The 23103-nt window shown below is 41.7% G+C and overlaps 1 protein-coding gene across 1 annotated transcript in view; it reads right to left on the minus strand.

Annotated features, from left to right (window-relative positions):
* TASOR2 (transcription activation suppressor family member 2) overlaps positions 1 to 19808 on the minus strand; it is a gene marked incomplete at both ends in the record, with an annotated part of 59435 nt that extends 39627 nt beyond the window's left edge. The window contains 5 exon segments of the mRNA XM_080717219.1: positions 931 to 1026; positions 1752 to 1897; positions 4858 to 4991; positions 18902 to 18968; positions 19247 to 19808. Of these exon segments, the coding sequence (XP_080573345.1) occupies positions 931 to 1026; positions 1752 to 1897; positions 4858 to 4991; positions 18902 to 18968; positions 19247 to 19808 (1005 nt within the window).
* Between the last annotated feature and the right edge of the window lie 3295 nt (positions 19809 to 23103).

Here is a 23103-nt window from a genome sequence, read left to right on the forward strand (position 1 = left end):
TTATCAGTCTTGGGAGAGGTAATGAAATAGTGCTATAAGTTTTAAAATAAACAAGAATCTGTTCACTGCATGTATTCGTGGCACAAAGCAAACTCATGTACAGCAACTGTGTTGTGAATATTGGTCCCAAGTTTTGCACATAACACTAACAAAAGCAAATCAAACAAGGACATAGTTAATTACTCTCTTAAAAGGTATTTTCCCCCTACTTACAGCTTTAGAACCACTGAATTTAAGAATGTCTTTTTAGTGTAAACCTCTAGCACATTTCCTTTGAATTTATATGCTTAAAATAAACTCTTCTATTATTGCTATACAATTTTTATATGTGTATGTGTTAATTTTTTTAAGGTACTAGAGATTGAACCAAGGGAAATTCTACCTCCAAGCCACACCCCCAGGCCCATTTTCTTATTTTGAAACAGGGTCTTACTAAGTTGCTCAGACTGGCCTCAAACCTGCAGTCTTCCTGTGTCAGTCTCATAAGTACTGGGATTACAGGCATGCGCTACCAGGTCCAGCTCTGGCATGAAAATCTCTACTAACCAGAATGCTGAAAGTTTCATCTTATCCTCAAACCTTATCATTTCAACTTGAAAACCCTTGACAGAAAGTAGTGACCCATAACGGAGAAATGTCTGTTCATCTATTAAAGGGCAACTGGCTTGTATTAATCTAAATTTTACCATGAACCTAACGAACGTATTTATGATAAAACTGAAGAGAAATCATGAAAAGGTGTAGGTATCAAATATTTTATGATTCGTTTTCATTGTCATTTACACTGCCGCAAAACCAAGAAACAAAAATACAGATAAACTGGTCATCTTACAAATCGTACGGAACCAAAACATTAATACTTAAGACCAACGATGCCATTCACTTTGTACAAAAACACAAAAGTAATTTTCTACAACCTAATTCCCTTACCTGATTTTCAGTTTCAAATAGAAGAAACCCGTACGTTTCTTGAAGTTCTTCCTGAGTATAATTATTTGCTTGCTTTTGTTGATAAAAAGTTTTGTACTGTAGAAAGAGAATAACCAGATATATGCATGCTATTTTCTCGTGCAAATTAATTTCTAAGTGTGGCATCTAAACATCTCCTGCTAAAAGATTAATTAAATGTATTATTTTTAATTTCTTGAAGTATATTTATTTCTAAATGACTATTCCCAAAGATATTTTAATGTAAAAATGATAGCTAAGAGGTGCTAGACTTATACATAAAAATTATGAGCCTGTTTCCTTATTTTTAGTGGTACTGGGGATTGAACTCAGGGGCATTCTAACACTGATCTACACTCCGGCCGATTTTATTTTTATTTTAAAACAGGGTCTCACTATGTTGATGAGAGCCTCACTACTTACTGAAGCTGTCCTTGAACTTACAATCCTCTTTGTCTCAGCATCCCAAGTATTAGGATTACAGGCTTGTGCCAGTATAGCCGGCTAGCCTGTTTCTTTTACAGTAAAATTAAAAGCTGGGCATGGTGGCACACACTTGTAATCCCTGTCCTTGGGACGCTTAGACAGGAGGAGCACAGGTTTGCAGCCAGCTTCAGCTATTTAATGAAGCCCTCTGCAACTTAGTGAGACCGTTTCAAAATAAAGAATTAAAAACAGGGCTAGGGGTGTAGCTCGGAGGTAGAATACCCCTGGGTTCAATCCCCAGCACTGTAAAAATAAAATAAAATAAAATAAAATGCGAAAATAAAACTCAAAGACATAGTGTGTACCAAGTACCTCACCTCATTTAAGAAAACGTCATTTTTCACCAAAGTCACTTGACTGTACTGAAAACCACGCTCAGATGCAACGTCCAAGTAAGAAGTGCGGAGAAGTGAGACTGCCCTCTGGAAGAGAGAGTGTGAACTCAAGGACACCGTCTCAAAAACTGTAAGACACAAGGAAAAGGACGTCACTGTTTAGGGTGCCCCCAGGCGGGTGAGGAGGGGCACCGCGAGGACCGCACTTCTGTCTTTCCTACATCACGAAGACATGAATGACGCGCTGCAGCTGCTGGATCCGTACTAAATCTAAAAGGGCTCTCATGTGAAGGAAATAACCCACGTAAATAAATTACGACCAACAGGAAACTTCTCCCATTATACGAGCCAAGTTATGTTCCTCGAGCCCTCCTGATGAAGCTGTGGCCCGTGTTAGGACTGCAGCCGGAGTGAGCAGGTGCAGCGGGTGTCCAGGGCGGCCGGCCGGTATCCAAATAGACTCAATACCAACCCAGTAGTAATAATCGTTAAAATTATAGTTTTCTAACTATGTATGCTATCAGCCCCAATATTACATTAGTAAGGAGATACAAATAGAGTTCGGGATGTACTGAATAATATACATCTTAATTTTTGAGCATTATAATGCGCAATATTAAGCTGGTACAAATAAAAAACCCCTACAGAACTTAAACACAGTGCTCTTCCAAATACATGCAGAATACTTGACATTACTATGAGGAACATTGTTCTCAATTAAAATATGGATAAATTAATGGTTTAAAATGAGAAGGAACAAATATAAAATTTTTTTGTGCTTACATTTATTTCCAAATGTACTATTTATGGTTAACGATATTTCCCCTCACACCAACATTCTCCAAAGAGTCGCATATATATTAAAATAATAATTTTCTGGTTAGCAGAAGAAAAAGAATGTCAAAAACAAATTTGCAGAAAACCATAACTAATCTTGAATCTCTCACAACCTCAAAATAATGACCTCAATTATACGCTCTTACTTTATCTTTTTTAGTACTACAGATTAAACGTAGGGGCATTCTACCTCTGAGTTATACCCCTAGACCTTTTTTGTTTTGAAGAAGGCCTTGCTAAGTTGCTGGGCAGGCCTTGAACCCATGATCGTTCTGTCTCAGCCTCCCAAGTATTGGCATTAAAGGCATGAGCCACGGCGCCTGGCTATTATACACTTAAGAAAGAAGTAATGAAGCTGGGTTTGGTGGTGCACAATTGTAACCCCAGTATTTGGAAGGCTGAGACAGGGGGATTGCAGTTCATGGACAGCCTCAGCTACTTAGTACTTTGCATTTAAAGAATAAAAAAGTCGGGCTGGGGGTGTAGCTCAGGGGTAGAATGTCCCTGGGTTCCATCTCCAGTGACACACACAGGAAGGAAGGAAGGAAGGAAGGAAGGAAGGAAGGAAGGAAGGAAGGAAGGAAGGAAGGAAGGAGTAATGAGAAAATTAAGAGGGGAGCTGGGTGTGATGGTGCACACTTGTAATCCCAGCATTTGGGAGGCCGAGACACAAGGATCAATTTATGTGAGGGGGAGCCTCAGCTATTTAAGTGAGCTTTGCAACTCAGTGAGACCCTGTTTCAAAATAAAGAATAAAAAAGTAGGGCTGGGGTTGTAGCCCAGAGGTAGAATGGCCCTGGGTTCCATCTCCAGTACCACAACCACCAAAAAAGAAAAAGAAAAATGAAAGAAAGAGGGGCTGGCTCTTCCACAAAGAACCTAAAGCAATACTTAAGATAACTCGAACAATTCTTGTCTATAAGGTACTCAGAGCATCCCTCAAGGTTTAAGTGATGAACACAGTATGCGTGGAGAAGGTTCAATCACAACAGCTCTGGGGCCAGAACTTTCCCGCAGGACTCAGCTCTTTGCACCTTCCTCTATATCTGTGCATTCAGTCTTTGGAGTGTGATTTTAGATGCTTCTCTTTTTAACTCATAGTAACATAAGAACAATAAACCAATTTCCTTTACGCTGTATGGTAGAAAAATGTAAACTTTTTCATTCTACAAACATTTGGCTGGGGGTAGGGTATAGCTCAGTGGTAGAGTACTTGCCTAGCATGAAGGTGGCCATGAGTATGAGCCCTAGACCGACCGACAGACAGACAGATACACACACACACACACACACACACACACACACACACACACGCAGCAATGTCCGCTCATGTGACACACAGGTCAAACACAAACTAGCCACACGCATCTCTTTCCATCATTTTCACGATCACGTCTCCCTACAGGAGGATTATAGCCTACATCTCTTAATACCAGTGACGCCTCTATATTTTATCTAAGTAAGCCATAATGAAAGCCCATTTCTCAATGATTCTTTACTTCTAAGATATTAAAGGATAGCTGGTTTAAGATAAATATGCATTTTTTGAGCACAATTCGGTAAGACCTACAAAAACTTAAATGTGCATACTCACTAACCTTTCCATTTCTAGGAATGTATTCCTATCAGACATATTAGGATAGGCGTATAGGACACACACACACACACACACACACACACACACACACACACATGCGAGTGTTCTTTGCAGAGCATAGATAATATCTAAAACAATGGAGGTAAAGTGACATAAACAGAATAACATGCAAATATTATAAACAATGCAAATCCATACATGCTGAGATATAAATTACTGAGAAGCATATAGTGATATTTGGTCCCCCAAAAAAGGTAAATAAAATTAGGCTTTGCAAGTACACAGAGAAAAACACAAAGAATGGGAAAGCCATACTGCTAATGATGTTAAATCAGTGATTACTGAGATTGAGAAGCAGATAAAAGGGAAGTTTATAAATATGTACATATACTTTGCCTAATATACATTATTATAACTTAGGTTTTTCTTGTACGAGTATATATTATTGCTATTACTTAAAATATCCCAATTAAAAACAAGTCATGATTTTGAAGAAATACAAATGAGAAATGTATCTTTTTGATACGATTTGAAAACTTAATCTCTATTAATTTTATACTAATGATTAAAAAGTTGCAATTACTATACAGTTTGTAAAAATCCTTTTTTTAAATCATTGCACTGTGGATGCATTGGTAATAGTTGAATACCCACTCTGTTCTGACGTGGACCCTGTCTCAATCTTCTCTAAGAGAGAACGTGGCTGGGAGGGTGGTCTACATCCCTCTTCATCACATATAACACTGGGATTCTTGGCATAGTCCTGTTCTTTGTTAATGTGATAAATGCTAAAATGAAAAAAAGAAAAAAATATTTCATGAAGTGAATTATTCTGTAGCATTATCTACAATGTAAACAAATGCTTAAAGAGTATCTAGGAATAAACTTATGATGTTAATTTATCTTCTTCAATACGTCTCTGCAGCTAAGTACTAAATTTGTTATATAACGTAGTAGTTTGAAATGCCCTTCCTCTAAAAGTCTTTAAATTCTAATGAAAATTTTGTATATAAATAATTTTGCTTATAGAAATCACTTATGCCTCACTGGAGGGGGTATTTTCAAAACAAAGAGCAGAGATCATAGAACCACATCTTTATTCTAATTGGTTGAAAATAACAAAACCAAGTAGAATTAAAAAAAAATCACTCCTCACGCCCAAACTAGTGTCATTCATTAAAGTATTAATAGCGACTATCATGAATCCAGTATTTATCTTCTATTTATCCAAATGAATGTGAAAAGCCAGGCATGGTGGCGCACACCTGTAATACCAGTACTGAGACAGGAGGACCCCAGGTTCGCAGCCAGCCTCAGCTATGTTGTGAAGCCCTCTGAAACTTAGTGAAACCCTGTTTCAAAGAATAAATAATAGGGCTGGGTGTAGCTTAGAGGTAGAATGCCCCAGGATTCAATCCCCAGTAGCTCACACACACACACACAAAATGAGAAATAGTTTCTAGTGTGTAGAGAAGTGGGTTAAAAGAGCTCAGACTACAAAAGGCAGAGGTGAAGGGAAGGCAGACGTGTGCAGTGTGGAGGTGCCTCTGGAGTGTGATGTACCAGGAAAGGTCTCCTAGAGGCACGAACACTTGAAGTGTGAGATATTTAAATAAGAAAGCTAAAAGGGATGAATCGATGTGTGCTTTTATTTTTTTGCTGTACTGGGGAAGGAACCCAGGGGCATTCTACCTCCGAGCTCCACCCCCAGGCCTATATTTATTCTTTATTTTGAAACCGGGTCTCGCTGAGTTGCAGAGGGCCTCAGGAAATAACCGAGGCTGTCTGCGAACCGCGATCCTCCTGTCTGAGCCTCTCCAATGCTGGGATCACAGGCATGCGGCACCTTGCCCGGCTCAACGCGTGCCTTCTACACCGGAGAAACAGGATGAGCAGTTGCACAGAGGTATAGATGTGACACACAAAGGGGACTGCAGGTAGTTTAATACGCCTGATTAGGGTAAGAAGGAGGGAGAAGAATATGAGCAAAGAGAGAAACAAGCGCCTCAGGCCTCAGCATGAGCTTCATAGTGCTTTCTAAACAGTTATTACTTGGAGATTTCAATACACTTTACAAAAATGGCGTGTACGGCTTATATTTTTTTTCTAAAAGGATATAAGGTAAAATTGGGTAAAATATGGACAATCCACTGGTAAAAGTAGCTATATTGATTACATCAATTATTCAAGCAAGGCTGTTTATAGCAACAGGAAGAATTAAACTGGAAGCAGTGTTCTAGTGCGGGCTCTACTACTAACTAGTTCTGGGACTTTGGTGTGACAATCCTGTCAACTGCCTTCCCCAAAGGCATGCCTTATTTTCGTCCCCCAATCTAAGGTATGGGCAATCCCAAGTTTCAGAAGAGAAAAAACAGAGAGGTAGAGATAGAAGAGAGAAGAAAGAAAAGAACCAAAAGCCGCACATGGCAGCCCATGCTTGTAACCCCAGTACTTGGGAGGCTGAGACACGAGGACCATGGGGTGTGGCCAGCCTCAGCAAGAGGCTGTTTCAAAATAAGGAATAAAATAGGGCTGGGGGTATAGAGCTCAGAGGTAGAACGTCCCTGGTTTCCACCCCAAGTACCACAAAAAGTGAAATAAAAATTTAAAAAGCGCTGGGATTGAAGCTCAGGAGCACAGTGCTCTGGGTCCCATCTCTAGTACTGAAACGAACACCGAGATTCACGGTGAAGTCCTTAAACCACCGAATGAACTAACCTGAAGCTGCTTTTCCTGAACTTTGTGAAACACGAATAAACGTCCCTTAATGTTTAAACAACGTTTACTTGTGGCAGAGAGAACATTAACTAGTAGGTTTTGTCCAAGATTTATGTTCTCTAAGACTTCATTTAACTGCCACGACCCTTCTAAGGCTCCCTGCGGTTCTAAGATGCGACCTCCAAACTGCTCTACTGAAGGCTTATTATGCACAAGGTATTGCACACTGACACTAGGTAACTTATTAAATTCCTTTTTCACAGTCATCTATCCTATTACGTATTAGCAAAGAAGGTATTAATAACGATGGCTAACACTTGTTGGGTGCTTACTCTGTGCCAACCATTATTTGCCAATCACCTTCAACTTAAGCTATATCCTGTGTTATAACTCTCAATAAGATATTTGTATAAATGCTAGCTGGATGGGGTGACACATGCCTATAATGCCAGGACATAGAAGGCTGAAACAGGAGGTTCAACTTACTGTGGCCCTTGACAACTTATGAAACCCTGTTTCAAAACAAAAATTAAGTATAGAGATGTAGCTCAGTGGTAGAAAACCCACCGGAGTTTGATCCCCAGTACTATAAAACAAAAAGAATTCTCTAGACATTTTTTCTTTCTTTTTATTTTTTTAAAAAGGGTCTCACTAAGGTGCAGAAGGCCTCACTAAGTAGCTGAGACTGTCCACGAACCACGATCCTCCTGTCTCAGCCTCCCAAATGCTGGGATTACAGAGTGCACCACAACACCCGGCTAGACATTTCTTTAATGAAAAAATCTTCCACCACCCAAAAACACCCCATTCTCCATCTCCTCTCCTATTAGATTTTGTTATTCCAGTATTTAAAGTTTCACTTTTTAATTGTAATATCAACCAGAGCCAAGCCACACTTGGTAGTTAAGTTCCTTTCTTTCACCATGCTTTGTTTTCTTGTATTTACAGTGGCCTCTGATTAATTTTCAGTTATCAGTCATTAAGGTCAAGCAACGAGTACAAGCTTGTAATCCCAGTACTAGGAAGGCTGAAACAAGAGGATCACAGGTTAGAAGCCAGTCTTGGCAACTTAGAGAGACCTTCTTTCCAAATAAGAAATAAAACCAGGCTGGGAGTATAACTTGAAGGTAGAATGCCTCTGGGTTCAATGCCCAGTAAACAGACACACACGCCCACACACAACACACACACACACACAAAAAGAATAAAATAGGGCGGGGGGAGTAATAGGCAGAATGCCACTGAGTTCAATCCCAAGTACCACATACACATAATCATTAAGGTCATCTTGAAAATTTCCTAGAAAACTAAAAATATCCTCTGGATGGACAGAGATGGATCACAGGTTTCTGATTGGAAGAGCTTCTTTGCTTGAAGAGTGCTTCGTGGAGCACTATGTCCTCCAGCTTCATTCTGTGGTTGTGTTCTGATACTACTGCTGGAGGACGTTAGGATACAAAACTGAGCCACAGATTCATCGCAATCCCAGTGTGCAGAAGCTGGCGATCTGATTCTAAAACTTACATAAGAATCCAAAGGATTCCAAATAATCAAACCAATTTTGAAAATGAGCAAAGGTGAGCCTCAGGATCTGGTTTCAAGAAGCACTACACAGACAAAGTAGTCAAGATAATGTGGTAGCAACATAAAGATAATACATATGGAACAACGGAACAGAAGAGCCCAGAAACTGGTTTTCAGCAATATCGCCAACAGAATTCAATAAGGAAAGAATAGCTTTACAACCAATGGTGGTAGAGCAACTAAAATGGGGGAGGGTATTGGGACCCTGAGCCTCAAACTAACTTGAACCATAAAATTTAAACTAGAAACGAGTCACGTAAATATAAAAGCTGAAATTATAAAGCTCCTATTCAAAAAAACTTTTTTACTATTAGGTATATAAAATTTTCACAAGGCATAAAATTAGTTACCATGAAAGAAAACCAATACCCTGGACTTCATGAAAATTAAAACCTTCTGATCTTCAAAAGACATCATTAAAAAGTTAGTTATTGGGAAATGCTAACTAAAAACACAACAAAATATATTCATCTACCAGAATGGCCAGAGCTAAAAAGAAAATACTAAATGTTGGCAATGATGAAGGGTGAAAGAACTCTCATCCATTCGTAGTAGAAAAATAATTATAGCCAACTGGGAAAATAATTATAGGTTCTTACAGTTAACCTATGACCCAGCGATTCTATTTGCAGATATTTACCCAAGAGAAATGAATCATTTCCACAGAAAGAAATGCACACACAGTTCAGAGCAACATTATTTATAGGAGCCTAAAACTGTCGATAGCTCCAATGTTCATCAATGGGTCATGGATAAGCAAACTGGTAAAGTCATACAATATACTACTATTAAGCAATGACTAAGAAAAAAACCCGTGCCGATACAGATGTGAGTATCAACACAAAACTGGGCAACTAAGTTTGGATGCAAAAATGTATGTACCATATTGATTCCATTTATAGGCTGTTCTAAAATCAAAAGGGTAATCTACAGAAAAAAAAAAATTTACCAGTAGGATCCCATCTAGGGCAAGGGTAGAAACAGGAGAGTGACCACAAGTGGGTAGGTACAAGGGACCTTTCTGGGTGATGGAAATGTCCTGAATTTTAGTTAGTGTGGTGCTTAAACAATGCATACACTTGTCAAAATTCATTGTACTATACCTAAAATGTATTCATTTTATTGTATGAAAATACAATACATAATCTGTTCCCAAACTTATAAAGCTTCCCAATTCTTTTCACAAAGCAATCAAAGGGAAACACAGAAAAGAGGTATACAGACCTATTTCCTATAAATACTGATAGTAAAATCCTAAATATATGCACTGGCAATGATAACCCATCAAGACATTAAAATAATAACATCAATGAGAGATCATTCTAGGAACAAAAAAAATGGTTCAATAAATAAACTTAACTAACCATACTAATAAATCAAAGTAAATCTCAAGGAGACTGCTGTGTTCCCTAATATGTGAAAGCTAAGGAGAAATGGGTCATAGGAGGAACTCTAGATGAAAAAGGAAATCCTATATAGGAGCAAACAAGACAACCCAAATGAGGGGATGGGAGCGGGGAAGAAGGAAATTCTCTAAAACACACAATGTACTTAAACATATCGAAGTCAAGCACTAAGCCAAGCAAGGGAAGGTGGGACCGGGAGGGAATGGGGTGGGAGTTGGGCAGGGGTGAAATCAGTGATGTGTGCATTTTTGTCTACACAAGTTTTTTACCCCAGTATGATGTATGAATATAATGCACCAATAAAACATTTTTAAAAAGGGACTGCTGTGGTGTGAGATGAGGTAGAAAATCCACGTCAGTCTGTCCAGAGGAAGTCACTACGCCATCCCTTCCCAGCAGATACCTTATGTGTACATTTTTCATGTGTGGGCACGCTATTTTTACCACGCTTAATCTTAAACATAAATTAAGATGCCCTCTAACAAAAGAAACCTGCTATTTCATAGCACAAAAAATGTCCACCGTACCGGGGACTCAGATCTGGGTTCAGGGGCCGATGCCCGCCTCAGCCCCCCAAAGCTTCACCCTGCACCCCACCCGACGCCCCACCTCGAGGAGGGCCAGCATCGTGGGTGCCCACGCAGCCCGGGCCCAGGACGCTGCCCGGTCCCTCTCACCTCATGGCGCCGGGGAGGGGCTGCGCGGGGCAGGCGGCGCCTTTTGAAAGTCAACAGGGATGCTGCCCGCGAGCTGCCCGTCCACCAGGGCCCCGAGCCCGGGGAGCGAGGCCAGGCGGGGCCGGGAGCGGCCCTGCGCCCTCCACCATCCCCTCCCTCGCCCTCCACCATCCCCTCCCTCGCCCTCCACCATCCCCTCCCTCGCCCTCCATCTGGCCGTCCATCTGGCCGTCCGGGGCCCCCAGCCTCCTAGGAGGACGGTTTTCCGGTGATTTTCACGGTCCCTTCAAGATCCAGTCTTCTTTAGCGCCCTGCCCGCAGGTACCCGCCAGACGCTGCGCTGGAAATCCCACCGGGCCCAAGTCCATGTTCTCCTCCCTGCAGTGACCCCAGGCTACTCCAGGCGGAGGCCCACTGTCCTCTCCACGGCCGGCCTGCCCAGGGATTCACTCTAATTGACAAAAATGAAGGGCCGGCGGGCCTGGCGGAGCACGCTTGAAATCCCGGTACCCGGAGGGTTGAGATACGAGGACCGCCTACCCAGCAACCCTCAGCAACCTAGAAGACCCTGTTTCAGAATAAAGAATAAAACAGGGCTGCGGGTGTGGCTCAGGGGCAGAACTCCCGTGGTCAATACCCAGGACCACAATAAGTAAATAAGTGAGTAAAGGATCTATTGAATATGGTTGTGAATGGTTCAGACATCCCCAAGACATAGATGTGAACGCCTAACATAGGGACGCATCATTATCATATTGTGTTGTATACAACTATACAGAACAATATAAACTCATCAAGCAAATTATTTAAACTCATAGAAAATTATGTAGCTCTAGTGGAAAGAGCATTTTATAAGCTTTTTTGATGATTATATCCACTGAATAAAGTGAATGCTATCAATGTACTCTTGTCACGTAACTGCAGCGGCTTACTTCTGGGGCGAATACTTGGCTTTTGAGGATTGTTTTAACATTCTCAAAGTCCAACCTACTGTAAAAAAAACTTTCTGATTATCAGTCTGATGCTTGTAATTTTACATCTATAAAATTTTTTTGATATACTGTGTAAAAAGGTCAACCAACTCTTCAGAGACCATAGCCTCTATTTATAGTCGAGATTATATTTTATTAGAATCATTCCAAAGTCCATATGGCAACTTCTTAAGGTATCTACATAAAGTCAAAGAGCACTTTCTAACTCCTCTTTAAACTGATTTTAGGGATTTGTACGTTTGCATTAATTTATCTACTTTAATAAAGCAGCTGCATCAAATTCTTTGCTAATTATACAAATATTGCTAAGTAGTTTTGTTCATCTTTTAAGGAAATTCCAAGAATAAATTTCTCTCAGGAACAATTATGTTTTAAGACCCACCATTAGATTCTCTCTCTTTTTTTTTTTCTTTTGCAGATCTAAGGACTGAACTCAGTGGCAGTCTACCATTAAGCTACACCCTCAGCCCCCTTTTTAATTTATTTTTGTTGCATTGGGGGTGGAACCCAGGGGCTTTCCTACTCCAGGTTATACTCCCAGACCTATTTTTTAATATTTTAATTGAAAACAGGGTCTCACCAAGTTGCTGAGAGCCTAAGTAGCTGAGGCTGGCTTCAAACGTGTGCTATCCACCTGTCTCAGCCTCCCAAGCACTGGGATTACAAGCGTGCGCCACCACGCCTGGCTCAGAACCCTCTTTTTAAAAAACAAAAAAAAAAGGTTTCGCTAGGTTACTGCACTCTGGCCTCAAACCTGTGATCTTCTTGTCTCAGCCTCCCATGTGGAGATTAACAGGCACGTGCCACCATACCATAATAGGATTTCCTTAATTATTCTATATGGCCAAAGTGTAGGTGACAGAAAAACATTTTTTATTGGCATCATCACTAGACCCCTAGATATACCCCATCCCAAATGTCCTGGACGCAGCTAAGTAAGAGAGGCGCATAGGAGCGAAGCAGGGGCCTCGCGTGGCCGCAGTGACTGGGGTCGTAGCATCTCTCTTCCTAATGAGGGAGCAGGTGCACAGCAAAGGCCCTAAGCAGAGCCCATTTCACCATCAAGGACTAGAAAATAGACTATTACCAAGGGATTTAGCTCTCCAATTAAGTGCTATTAAATCTTATTAGGGATAAAACAAGAAGTACACCCCAGACATTTCTTATGAGAAAAGTAGAAAACCAATTAAAAAAAAATCCCAATCAACTAAATCAATAAAAGCAAAAGCTGGTTCTGTGAAAAAAAAATAATGAAATAAGTAATCTTTTAGCAAACATTATAAAAAAACCAGAAATATTAGAGACAAAGAAGATATAAGCACAAATACGAGAAAGACTTCTAAAATTATAAATTACCTGGGATAATTTACATCAATACATTAGAAAACTATAAAAATATCATCTACCAATATTGCTCTCCATGGAGAAGCCAGGCATGGTGGTGCAAGCCAATAATCCTGGTACTAGGGAGAGTGAGACAGGAGGACCACAGGTTCAAGACCAGCCTCGGCAATTCAGCCCTTAGCAACTTAGCGAGATCCTGTTTCAAAACAAAAAAAGGACTAGGGATGTAGCTCAGAGGTAATACCCTATATGGTTCCATCTCTAGTAACACACACACACACACACCCTCCCCTTAATCCCTCCTCAAAAAAAGAAATTTAGACCAAAAAGAGTTTAGAAAAATCAAAACCTGACGTAATTTTTAAAAATCTGAGTAATCCTGTAACGATTAAAGAAATTCAATGACTATTCAAACATCTGCCACCAGTAAAGTTTTAGGTAAAGCCAAGCATGGTGGTGCATGCTTGTAATCCCAGCATTTGGGAAGCTGAGACAGGAGCTTCACGGTTTGTGACCAGCCTCAGCTTCTTGGGGAGGACCTAGGCAACTCAGTAAGACCCTGTTTCAAAATAAAGAGTAAAATATAGGGCTGGGTGTGTAGCTTGAAGGTAGAATGCTCCTGGATTCCATCTCCAGTAAGTGCAAAAAAAGGGGACAAATTCTATAATTAATTACATGAGAATAAAATTTTATCTGTATTTAATGATGCCAACTATATAAACATAAAATATAAAGCTAAAGCCGGGCGAGGTGGCACACACTTGTAATCCCCGTGCTTGGGAGGCGGAGACAGGAGGATCATGCAGGTTCAAAGCCAGCCATGCTGGTTTAGGAGACCCTGTTTCCAAAAAAATATATAAAAAGTAGGTCTGGAGCCGGGCGTGGTGGCGCACGCTTGTAATCCCCGCGCTTGGGAGGCGGAGACAGGAGGATCGCGCAGGTTCGAAGCCAGCCGTGCTGGCGTAAGAGACCCTGTTTCAAAAATATAAAATAGGTCTGGGAGTGTAGCCCGGAGGAAGGAGGGCTTCCAGGAACCCCAGTACCACAAAAAAAAAAAAAAAAGTAGGTCTGGGAGTGTAGCCTGGAATTAGAAGGGTTTCCAGGAACCCCAGTACTAAAAAAAAGGAAAAAAAAATCTAAAATTATCTGAAGAAACTACAGAAGTGTATCTTTTTTTCATTTTATACATTTTTTTAATTGGTGCATTGTAATCATACATCACATTGGAATATAAGACTTGAGAGGATATACAAGCACACATCATCCAATTAGCCCTCATCCAGTCCCCATCCCATTCCCTCCCCCTCCCTCAATCCCATGCTTGTTTGATTAACTTTGATACATGTGTTTATGTACCTCCTACTTTTTAAAGAGGCTCCATCCTCCCCTATTCCATACCCTCTGATTGGTCACCTTAATTGCTTCACTACAGGGCCCTTTCTATAGCTCGACCACTTCCTGTTGCCCCTTTCCTCCTAGTTTTTGCTGATTAAGGGAAGCATCTGGTTTTTATTTTCTGCGATATTTCTCTGTGCATGCCCCATTGAAAATACCGATCCCACTCTTGATGGCCCCAGTTGTGGCCTGGCTACCCGGTGGACTGATCCAGACCTCGCTGGCTCAAGCAGTGGCCTTGCCTCATGGGAGGCCCTGGTTCTGGCCTCGCTGGCCCCGACACTGCCCTAACCCCTCAGCTAGCTCAGATCCCGGCCTCGGAGGCCCCAGCACCGGCCTTCCTCACAGCAGGCTCCGATGTTAGCTGATGGCCCCGGCATCGGCCTAACCCCTTGGCAGGCTCCGATCCAGGCCTCGGAGGCCTCAGTAGCGGCCTTGCTTCATGGAAGGCTCCGATGCCGGCCGCTGGCCCCGGCACTGGCCTAACCCCTCAGCAGGCTCCTAGAAGTGTATCTTTACAAGAAAAAAACTAATACGTTGGTCCATGGAAAGAATGGGATGCTTTATGTATTATTGCTAGAGTATAAATCAAATTTCAGATAGCATCTAATAAAGGTGACATGCACACTGTCTTCCAACAGACCCAGCAATTCCATTACTAATATGCTAAAGTAAAAAACATTGCATGTACGCACACGGAACCATGAACAACGATACGTCAACTATTATAATAGTGCAAGGATGAAAATAACCAACACGATGTATACAGAATGAATTCTTACACGAGCTTATACTTCAGTGTAAATGAATGAGCTTCGGCAAGCAAGGGTTCCAGAAGCGGTAAAAACGTTGATACCTGTGTCGCTGTCGATACTATATCACGGTCTGTGCCATCATTTGGAAAACCTGCGATAATTCAGTAAACCCGTATTTTTCAGATGACCAATGTGTGGGTGAAAAAGCAATAAGTACAATATACACCAGTGGATTTTAATGCAATAGAGCACGGGCAAGCTCACTCATATGGTTTCACATCCTACGCCACAGCAAAAGTTAAGAAACTCTTCGCATCAAAGGAGACGAACATCAAAGAACAAAACTACCTTAAGATATTCCTCTTTTTTCCAACCACTGAGCAAACTGAGCGACTCTCTCTACTTCAACCAAAACAATGTACTGCAGTAGATTGAATTCTGAAGTAGAACTCTAGTGATTAAAGGAGACACGACAGGTATTTCCAAAAACCTAAAGCAATGCCACTCATTGCTAACACTCGAGAAGATGTTATTAGATGTAATAGGTTTTTTTTTTTAAAAAGGATACCATAAGTACATATTTTAAATTGGCTAGTTCTAACATCTAATGTAGTAATTATCACCAGGCGTGGTGGCGCATCCTTGTAATCCCAGCATTCGGGAGGCTGAGACAGGAGGATCTCAGTTTGTAGCCAGCCTCAGCTACTTAGTGAGGCCCTTTGCAACCCAGTGAGACCCTGTTTCAAAATAAAGAATAATAATAATAATAATAAAGGGCTGGGTATAGCTCAGTGGTAGAATGACCCTGAATTCCAACCCCAGTACAACAACAAAAAAAAGTAGTAATTATCAATAAATATAGTCCACATAAACAAAAGATCTTTGAGGTCCTCAGTAATTTTTCAAAGAGTAAAGGAACCCTGAGACCAAAAAGTTTTGAAACTGCTTAACTACAGGCACATGCTTCAATGTGGATGAATCTCAGAAACAAAGTTTAGCAAAAGCAATTCACAGAATATATGATTCTATTCAAATAAAGCTCGAAAAAAGGTGAAAATAATATGTTAGTTATGGCCATATATATAAATGACAGAAGTAAAAAGGCAAGAGAATAATTAACATAAAATAAAAAACTATGATGCTGCCTTCCTAGAACAGACTTTGCAAAGTACCTGTCATGTTCTATTAAGCAAGGTACAAAGTTAGGCTTTCTTAAAACAATATATATTAATAACACATTTCACAATATTTTTAAAAAGAAGAAACAGGAAGACATACCTATTCTCCTAGAAGGGAAAACTCAAAAGAATGTCTCTTCTCAAATTAATCTATAAGTTCAGTGTAATCACAAACAATATCCCAACAAGATTTTCTACAGAACTTGAAGAGATGGTTCTAAATTTCATCTGGAAGAAAAAATGCAAAAGAAGAACCCAGAGCTTTTTCAGAAGAAAACACCAAATACATTATAAAGCTACAATAACTAAAACAGTATGGCAAGTTAATAGCTAAATGCATCAAAGAACAGTGTTCAGACCAAATAGACACAAAAGCAATGGATATTTTGACTTCGCGGAAAATGTTTGACTTTTTGGCCAATAAATATAAAACTTAAAATAAGATTTTTTTTTCAATTATTAGGTGGGTAAAATGATTAGAAAATACTGTTTCCATCCAGTAATGCTAGCAAGGAGATGAAACCATACCTTTTGAAAGAGTGACTTGAAAGGGTATAATTATTTGAGGGCAATTTAGCAGATTACCCAACATTCTTATAAGTGGATTATAAGATCACGAGCACCTGAAATGTTTATAATAACAACAAAACAACAAACACTACAACATGACCGTAATCACAAAAATAACTCAAATTTCCACTAAGAGAGAAACAAAAGACAACACATGCAGTACCTACGCTAAATAGATGTCATGCTATATTTATTTAATGAACACCATCAGATAAAGTTTTAGGCACATTGCAGATTTTAATTCATTTAAGCAAACATATGTGGGCTGCAGGAGGTGCTCATCATTTAAATATCTTATTTAAGGAGAATTAATTAGACTTAGGCAAATGGCCCGAAAAGACATTTCAAACACTGTATTTGTATCCCTTAAAATAACTGGATAGGCACTTTGTCACCTTTTATTTTTTCTGGCCTGAGCTAGCTGGTTACTGATGCACTGGAAATCCTATATAGAGGGAGCCATTTCTACAAGGCAGTGTTTCAACAGTAGAGTAATTTTGCAGTATCAAGAAACATTTGCTTTGTTATAACCTCCCTGGTAGGATTACCACCGGTCTCAAATTCTATACTACCACCACACACTCACCCCTTCATTCTTTTTGTGTGTATGGCACTGGGGATTGAACCCAGGGGCATTCTACCTCTGAGTTACAATTCCAGTCCTTTTTTATTTTTTGCTCTGAGACATGGTCTTGCTAGGTTGCTGAGTCTAGCTTTGCTGCTGAGGCGATCCCTCCAATATGGAATCGTCTTGCCTCAGCCTCCCACGTACTGGGATCACACCACTTCCTCTGACTCCCCTTCCATCTTTTGATGGACTTTTTGCTTTGTTTTGTTTTGTTTTGTTTGACACTGGGATTGAGCCCAGGGGCACTCTACCTCCCAGTTACACCTCAGCCCTACTTTTTATTTTGAAACAAAGGTCTCCCTAAGTAGCTGAGTCTGGCCGTGAACCTGTAATCCTCCTGTCTCAGCCTCCCAAGTACTGGGATTATAGGCCTGTGCAGTGTGTCTATCTCTGCCTGTCTCTCTTAATGCTTTTTAAGAGGTACAATGTGGCTCCTCAGATCCCCAATGCTATTATAGTAATAATTATGTACATCACTCAAGTTTAGGAAACATTTTCATCAACTTCACAATCCTAATTTTACCTTACATGGAGAATAAAGGTAAAAACGCTTTAAATATATAGATGGCAAAGAAACACGTGGTGATTAAGAGCAACTCGATAATTTTCAAACTATCTTCCTTAAAATTTTGAGGTTCATCAGCCATGTTCTCCCAGAAAGTGGTAGCTGGTGCCACCTTCAAACTGCTGGGTTGCACGGGCCAACCTAGTAAATCTCCGTATGCATTACTCCAATTTGCTGTTAACTGACTCATCCTTGGACAGACCTATTTTACTTTTTTATTTTTTGCGGGTCTGGGGGTGGAACCCAGGGGCATTCGACCTCTGAGCTACACCCCCTGCCCTACTTTTTATTCTTTATTTTGAAACCGGGTCTCACTGAGTTGCAGAGGGCTTCACTAAATAGCTGAGGCTGTCGGCGATCCTCAGGTCTCAGCCTACCGAATGCTGGGATTACAAGCTGGGATTATAAACGTGTGCCACCATGCTCGGCTCCTTATTTACTTCTCAAAAGGTCACGCAGTTGGGCACGTCAGCAATTGCAGGCTGGAAACCAGCTTCAGCAAGTTAGCAAGACCTTGCCTCAAAAATAAATAAATGAATGAACAGGGCTGGTTTGTGGCTCGCTCAGAGGTAGAATGCTCCTGGGTTCAATCCCCAGCGGTCCAAACAACAAACAAAAGTGAGGACTGCCCCGGTCTCTGTAAAAAGAAACTTGAGACGCAGACTTCATAAAAACCCTTAGGAAAAATTTTTCGTGTGCGTGCGTGTGTGTGTGTGCGCGTGCGTGTGTTACTGGGGATTTAACCCAGGGGCATTCAACTTCTGCATGACACCCCCAGCCCCATTTTTATTTAATTTTGAAACAGAGTCTCGCTAAGTTGATGAACGTCTACTTGGCTGAGGCTGTCCTCGCACCTGTGACCCTCCTGCCTCGGCCTCCCACGTACCAAGATGAAAGTCGTGCGCCCCCACGCCCGGCTAAGAAGTTATTTTCGCGTCTCCGAGCTGCCTGCCCTGGGATAGGACACACAAACACAATGCTGACGCCGTTCCAGACTGACTTGCCTCCAAAAGGATGAGAAATGTGGAAGCCCTGGACCGACCCGTAGCCCGGTTAAGGTCTGCAAAGGAGGCTGCCAGCGGTGGCGGGAGATCCTGGCTCCTAGAAGGCGGCCAGGCATAAAGGACCCGGAGCGATGCCCACCCCTGGAGCCTGCAAACTGGGAGAAGAGCGCGCCCGCCGCCCTGCGCCCCCGCCGGGACGGCCGAGCTCCCGCCGGGAAGCGGGTTACCTGTCTCCGGTGCGGCCGCCGCCTCCGAGCCCTCGGGGTCGCCGCGATCACTGCCCATGCTTTTCCAGCCTGTCCGATGCTTCCCCACCCCCACCGGCCTGGCGGCCAGGTGGCAAGTTAAGTGTGCACCAAATGGGCGCCGGCTCGGCCGTCCCCGCGGCCCGCCCCTGCTCGGGGGCCCCGCGCTCCCCGCGCCGCGCCCGGCCCCGCGCCCCGATCCCCCGCGCGGGGTCAGCGCCCGGAGGAACGTGTCGACTTTCTCGCAGCAGGCGCAAGCAACCGGAAGTAAAACCTCCCGGCGAGGGAAGGGGGGGGGTCGGAAGAGAGAGAAAGTGAAAACTGAACTACTGCCGCGGCCCCCTAGGAGACGGCAACCAATCACGGGGCCGGAGCCAAGGCGCAGGCGCAGACCGCTGGCGGCGTCCACGCGGCGCTCGCTTCTCGTCTCTGCGCAGGCGCGGGGTTCCGGATTGGCCGACCGAGTCTCGGCAGCACACGCGAGACTAGCGCCCGACCGGAAGCGGAAGTAGGTGCTTCCGGAAGAGTCGGGAGACTCGTCCATGGCCGTCCTGGGTGTCCGGTGAAGTTGTGGCGCACCTCGGCTTGCTCGCTGTCAGTGCCTCCCGCCTCCGCTGCTAGGACGACGTTTTGTTTGGTCTGGCCAAAAGGGGGCATTTCTAAAACCTCGCACATGTGTTTAAGTTTACTAAAATGTCAAATCCGTAGAACGCGCCGTCGCTTGCTACTTGCTTAGAACGACTCGTTGAAGTGTATGATCTATACGGAGAGCGCCAAGGTGACCGTAACATTCATTCAAGTCTATCCGTACCCGAGAGAAGCATCTTTGAAAGAGATTAAGTGCTACTGAGCCGGGAACGGTACCACTTGTTGGGAATACAAAGATGTATTCATTGCTGTTTCGTGTGGTTGGGTGTTGAATTAGACGCTGTAATCATGAACAAGCTAGATAAAGCCCGCGCAGCCACTATGGAATTAAGAAGTGAACGAAAAACACAGGTAAACCACTGCAGCAGCAAACTAGGATTTCATATTACATGCGGTGAAAATTAAACTGGAAATGCTATTGGATTGGAAATGCTAGAGTTGGAAGCTGGAGTCCAGGGCAGAAGAAACAGAACTGCAAGATCCCAATAAAAATGGGATGTTGAAAATCAAAAAGATGAAAACTACCGCGTCAATCTGGAAGATCTGGAGATAAAGCTTTCCCAGCAGAAGGCAAAGCAAGTGTAAAGGTTCTGAGAAGTAAAATTAAGTCTACTCAGTAATAGAAGACTGCTATAAAAGTGGAGAATGAAATGTTCCTGGACTAAAAGTGCATAAAATCGGAATGTACAACTTCATGATTTGTCTTACAGCAAACATTCATGAAACTACTACTCAGGTCAAGCAATAGGATATTACCACTGCATTAAAAGCTCCCTCTGGTGTTTCACAATATTTTCCTGCGGTGGTTTGAATGTTCCCTTTTAAGATTTGTTGAAATTTTATTGCCATTGCAACAGTATTAAGAGATAGGACCTTTAATAGTTGACTAGGTTATGAGAACTTTGGTCTCATGAGTAGATTAAAGCCATTATTGCAAGAATGGGTTCCTGATAAAAGAATGAAGTTTGACCCAATCTTCTTCCTCTCTCTTGTGCATGTGTTCACTCCTTTCCACTAAGTAATAATGCAGCATAAAATCTGTCACCAGGTGTGGTTCCTGAATCTCAGAATTCTCAGCCTCCAAAACTATCAGCCAAATATATTCTATTATGTTTAATTTACCCAATTTATGTTATTGATATAGCAAAAGAAAATGGACTAAGAAACCACTGTGCTACCACCAAATCGAATAAACTACTGACGCACGCGCGAGTGTGTGTGTGTGTGTGTGTGTGTGTGTGTGTGTGTGTGTGTGTGTATTGGAGATTGAACATGGACATTCTACCTTTGAGTTATGCACCTCACCCTAGGGTGTCTGTACGTTTCTGAGAGTCTTGCTAAGTTGCTGAGGCTGGCCTCGAAACTGCAGTCCTGTCTCAGCTTTCCAAGTACTGGGATTACAAGCATGTGCCACCATGCCCAGCTAAAATTGAGAAAAAATTAAAATTAAAAGGGAAAGGGTAAACTTGAGAAGTACAGTAATTGAAATAACACTAGAGGTACTCAGCAGTAGGTTTGAACTGATTGAAGAATTAGTAAACTTGAACATACATCAATTGGGATTATGTAGACTGAAGAACAGAGATTTAAGAAAATGAACCAAGCCTCAGAGAAATGCAGGACAACATTAAGCACACCAGCATATGTGTAATAGTAATACCAAAAGAGAAGAGAAACAGAATAAGGAAAAAATATTCAAAGAAACAATGGCTGAAAACATCCCTATTTTATTAAATATACATTGCAATGGAGAGAAAAAATAAGTGAGGGAGAAAAGTAAAGAAAGAATGTTGTACCTTCAAAGGAAACTGATGAGAATGAGAATATGGTTGGACAAATTCTAGTCTTTTTTCCCATCCCTTTTGTGGACAATGTCCCATATGACTGGTCAAGTAATGATTGTTTTTTCTTGAAATATCTGTAGTCAGTATCTGATCTAAATGCCCTCTTGAATTAGCTGCTTTGAATTAGTCTTCCTCATTTGAATGTTAGAAATCTTACATTGAGTTAAAAGGACCTTCTGGTATGCCACTTGATTAAATTCAGAGAAAGATCTACAAGACATTAAGTAGATAGCACAAAATAAGAAAAATATAACAGCTCCCAAATCCTAATAACTTATAACTCACATGTCACTATCGCTATGTGGATAGGTACATAGCCAAAAAGTGATGTAGCAAGTGTAAGAATCATTCCTGCAACTTTGGGAATGGTCTGCTCACGTCCTCTCAAAGAATTTGCTGATCAGGTTCCAGAACGATGGTTAGTTGACATCCTTAGCTCTCAGCTCCTTCAAGGTTTGCCTTAGCTTTGGAGTAGAAATCATGATCTTCTTGAGGTTAGTCCCTGACCAATGATTGGACAAGGCATTGGTATGGAAGCTATTTCTTGCCCAAAGTGGAGTTGCCCTACTTTCTTTCAGAGTTTCCTATTGGGCTGGTAGGAATATTTTTAGGTCTCTCTCGCATTTTGTTTGCTCCCCCTGCTCAGTTCTGTTTCCTCTACTTTTTTTTTTTTCCATAGGCATTATTTCCTATGATGGCCACTGAGATGCCCCACTTGATTCTCCTTCATAAGAACCTACTGTGGAGAACACAGTTGGCTGACAGCCTCTATTGCCACCTGGTCGAATCCACCACAGCTTCATGCTGAGATCATCCTTCCCCCAGGCTGTTCCCGGCCAATGACTTGAGCATGGTGGTGGTGATGGGAGGCTACTTTTGGTCCGTTTTGTTTAGAGCAGGACTGCTGTTCTGTATAGACTTTACTTAGAGGTTCTTCAACAACCTTAGACTTTTTCTTAGAACTTTGCAGTAGTCTGAGAATCCCTATCAATGTTTCCTTCCTTATTTCCATTCACAATGAAAGTGTGCATATCAGAACCGTACCATGATCTGAAGACGTCTCATCTACTCTTGTTGCTTCTTTTGTTCTTTGCAGATATTTCCCCTAACAAATTGCTTGTATATCTGCTTTTCACAGCACCAGAACTGCTAACAGTAAGATTTTAAAAGGTCCAAGAAAAAAGGGGGTTGGTACACTCACAATTCAGATGGCAAAGAGGAGCATATTCCACGTGGAATGTGAGATACGGGATTATCGACATGAAGTGTTGAGTTCACCATTGGTATCTTGGGAAATACGATGACTTCAGGTCATCGCTTATAGTGGTAAAGATGCTCACAGAGCTG

Source organism: Muscardinus avellanarius (genome assembly GCF_963383645.1).
Source record: "Muscardinus avellanarius genome assembly, chromosome: 20".
Taxonomy (NCBI): Eukaryota; Metazoa; Chordata; class Mammalia; order Rodentia; family Gliridae; genus Muscardinus; species Muscardinus avellanarius.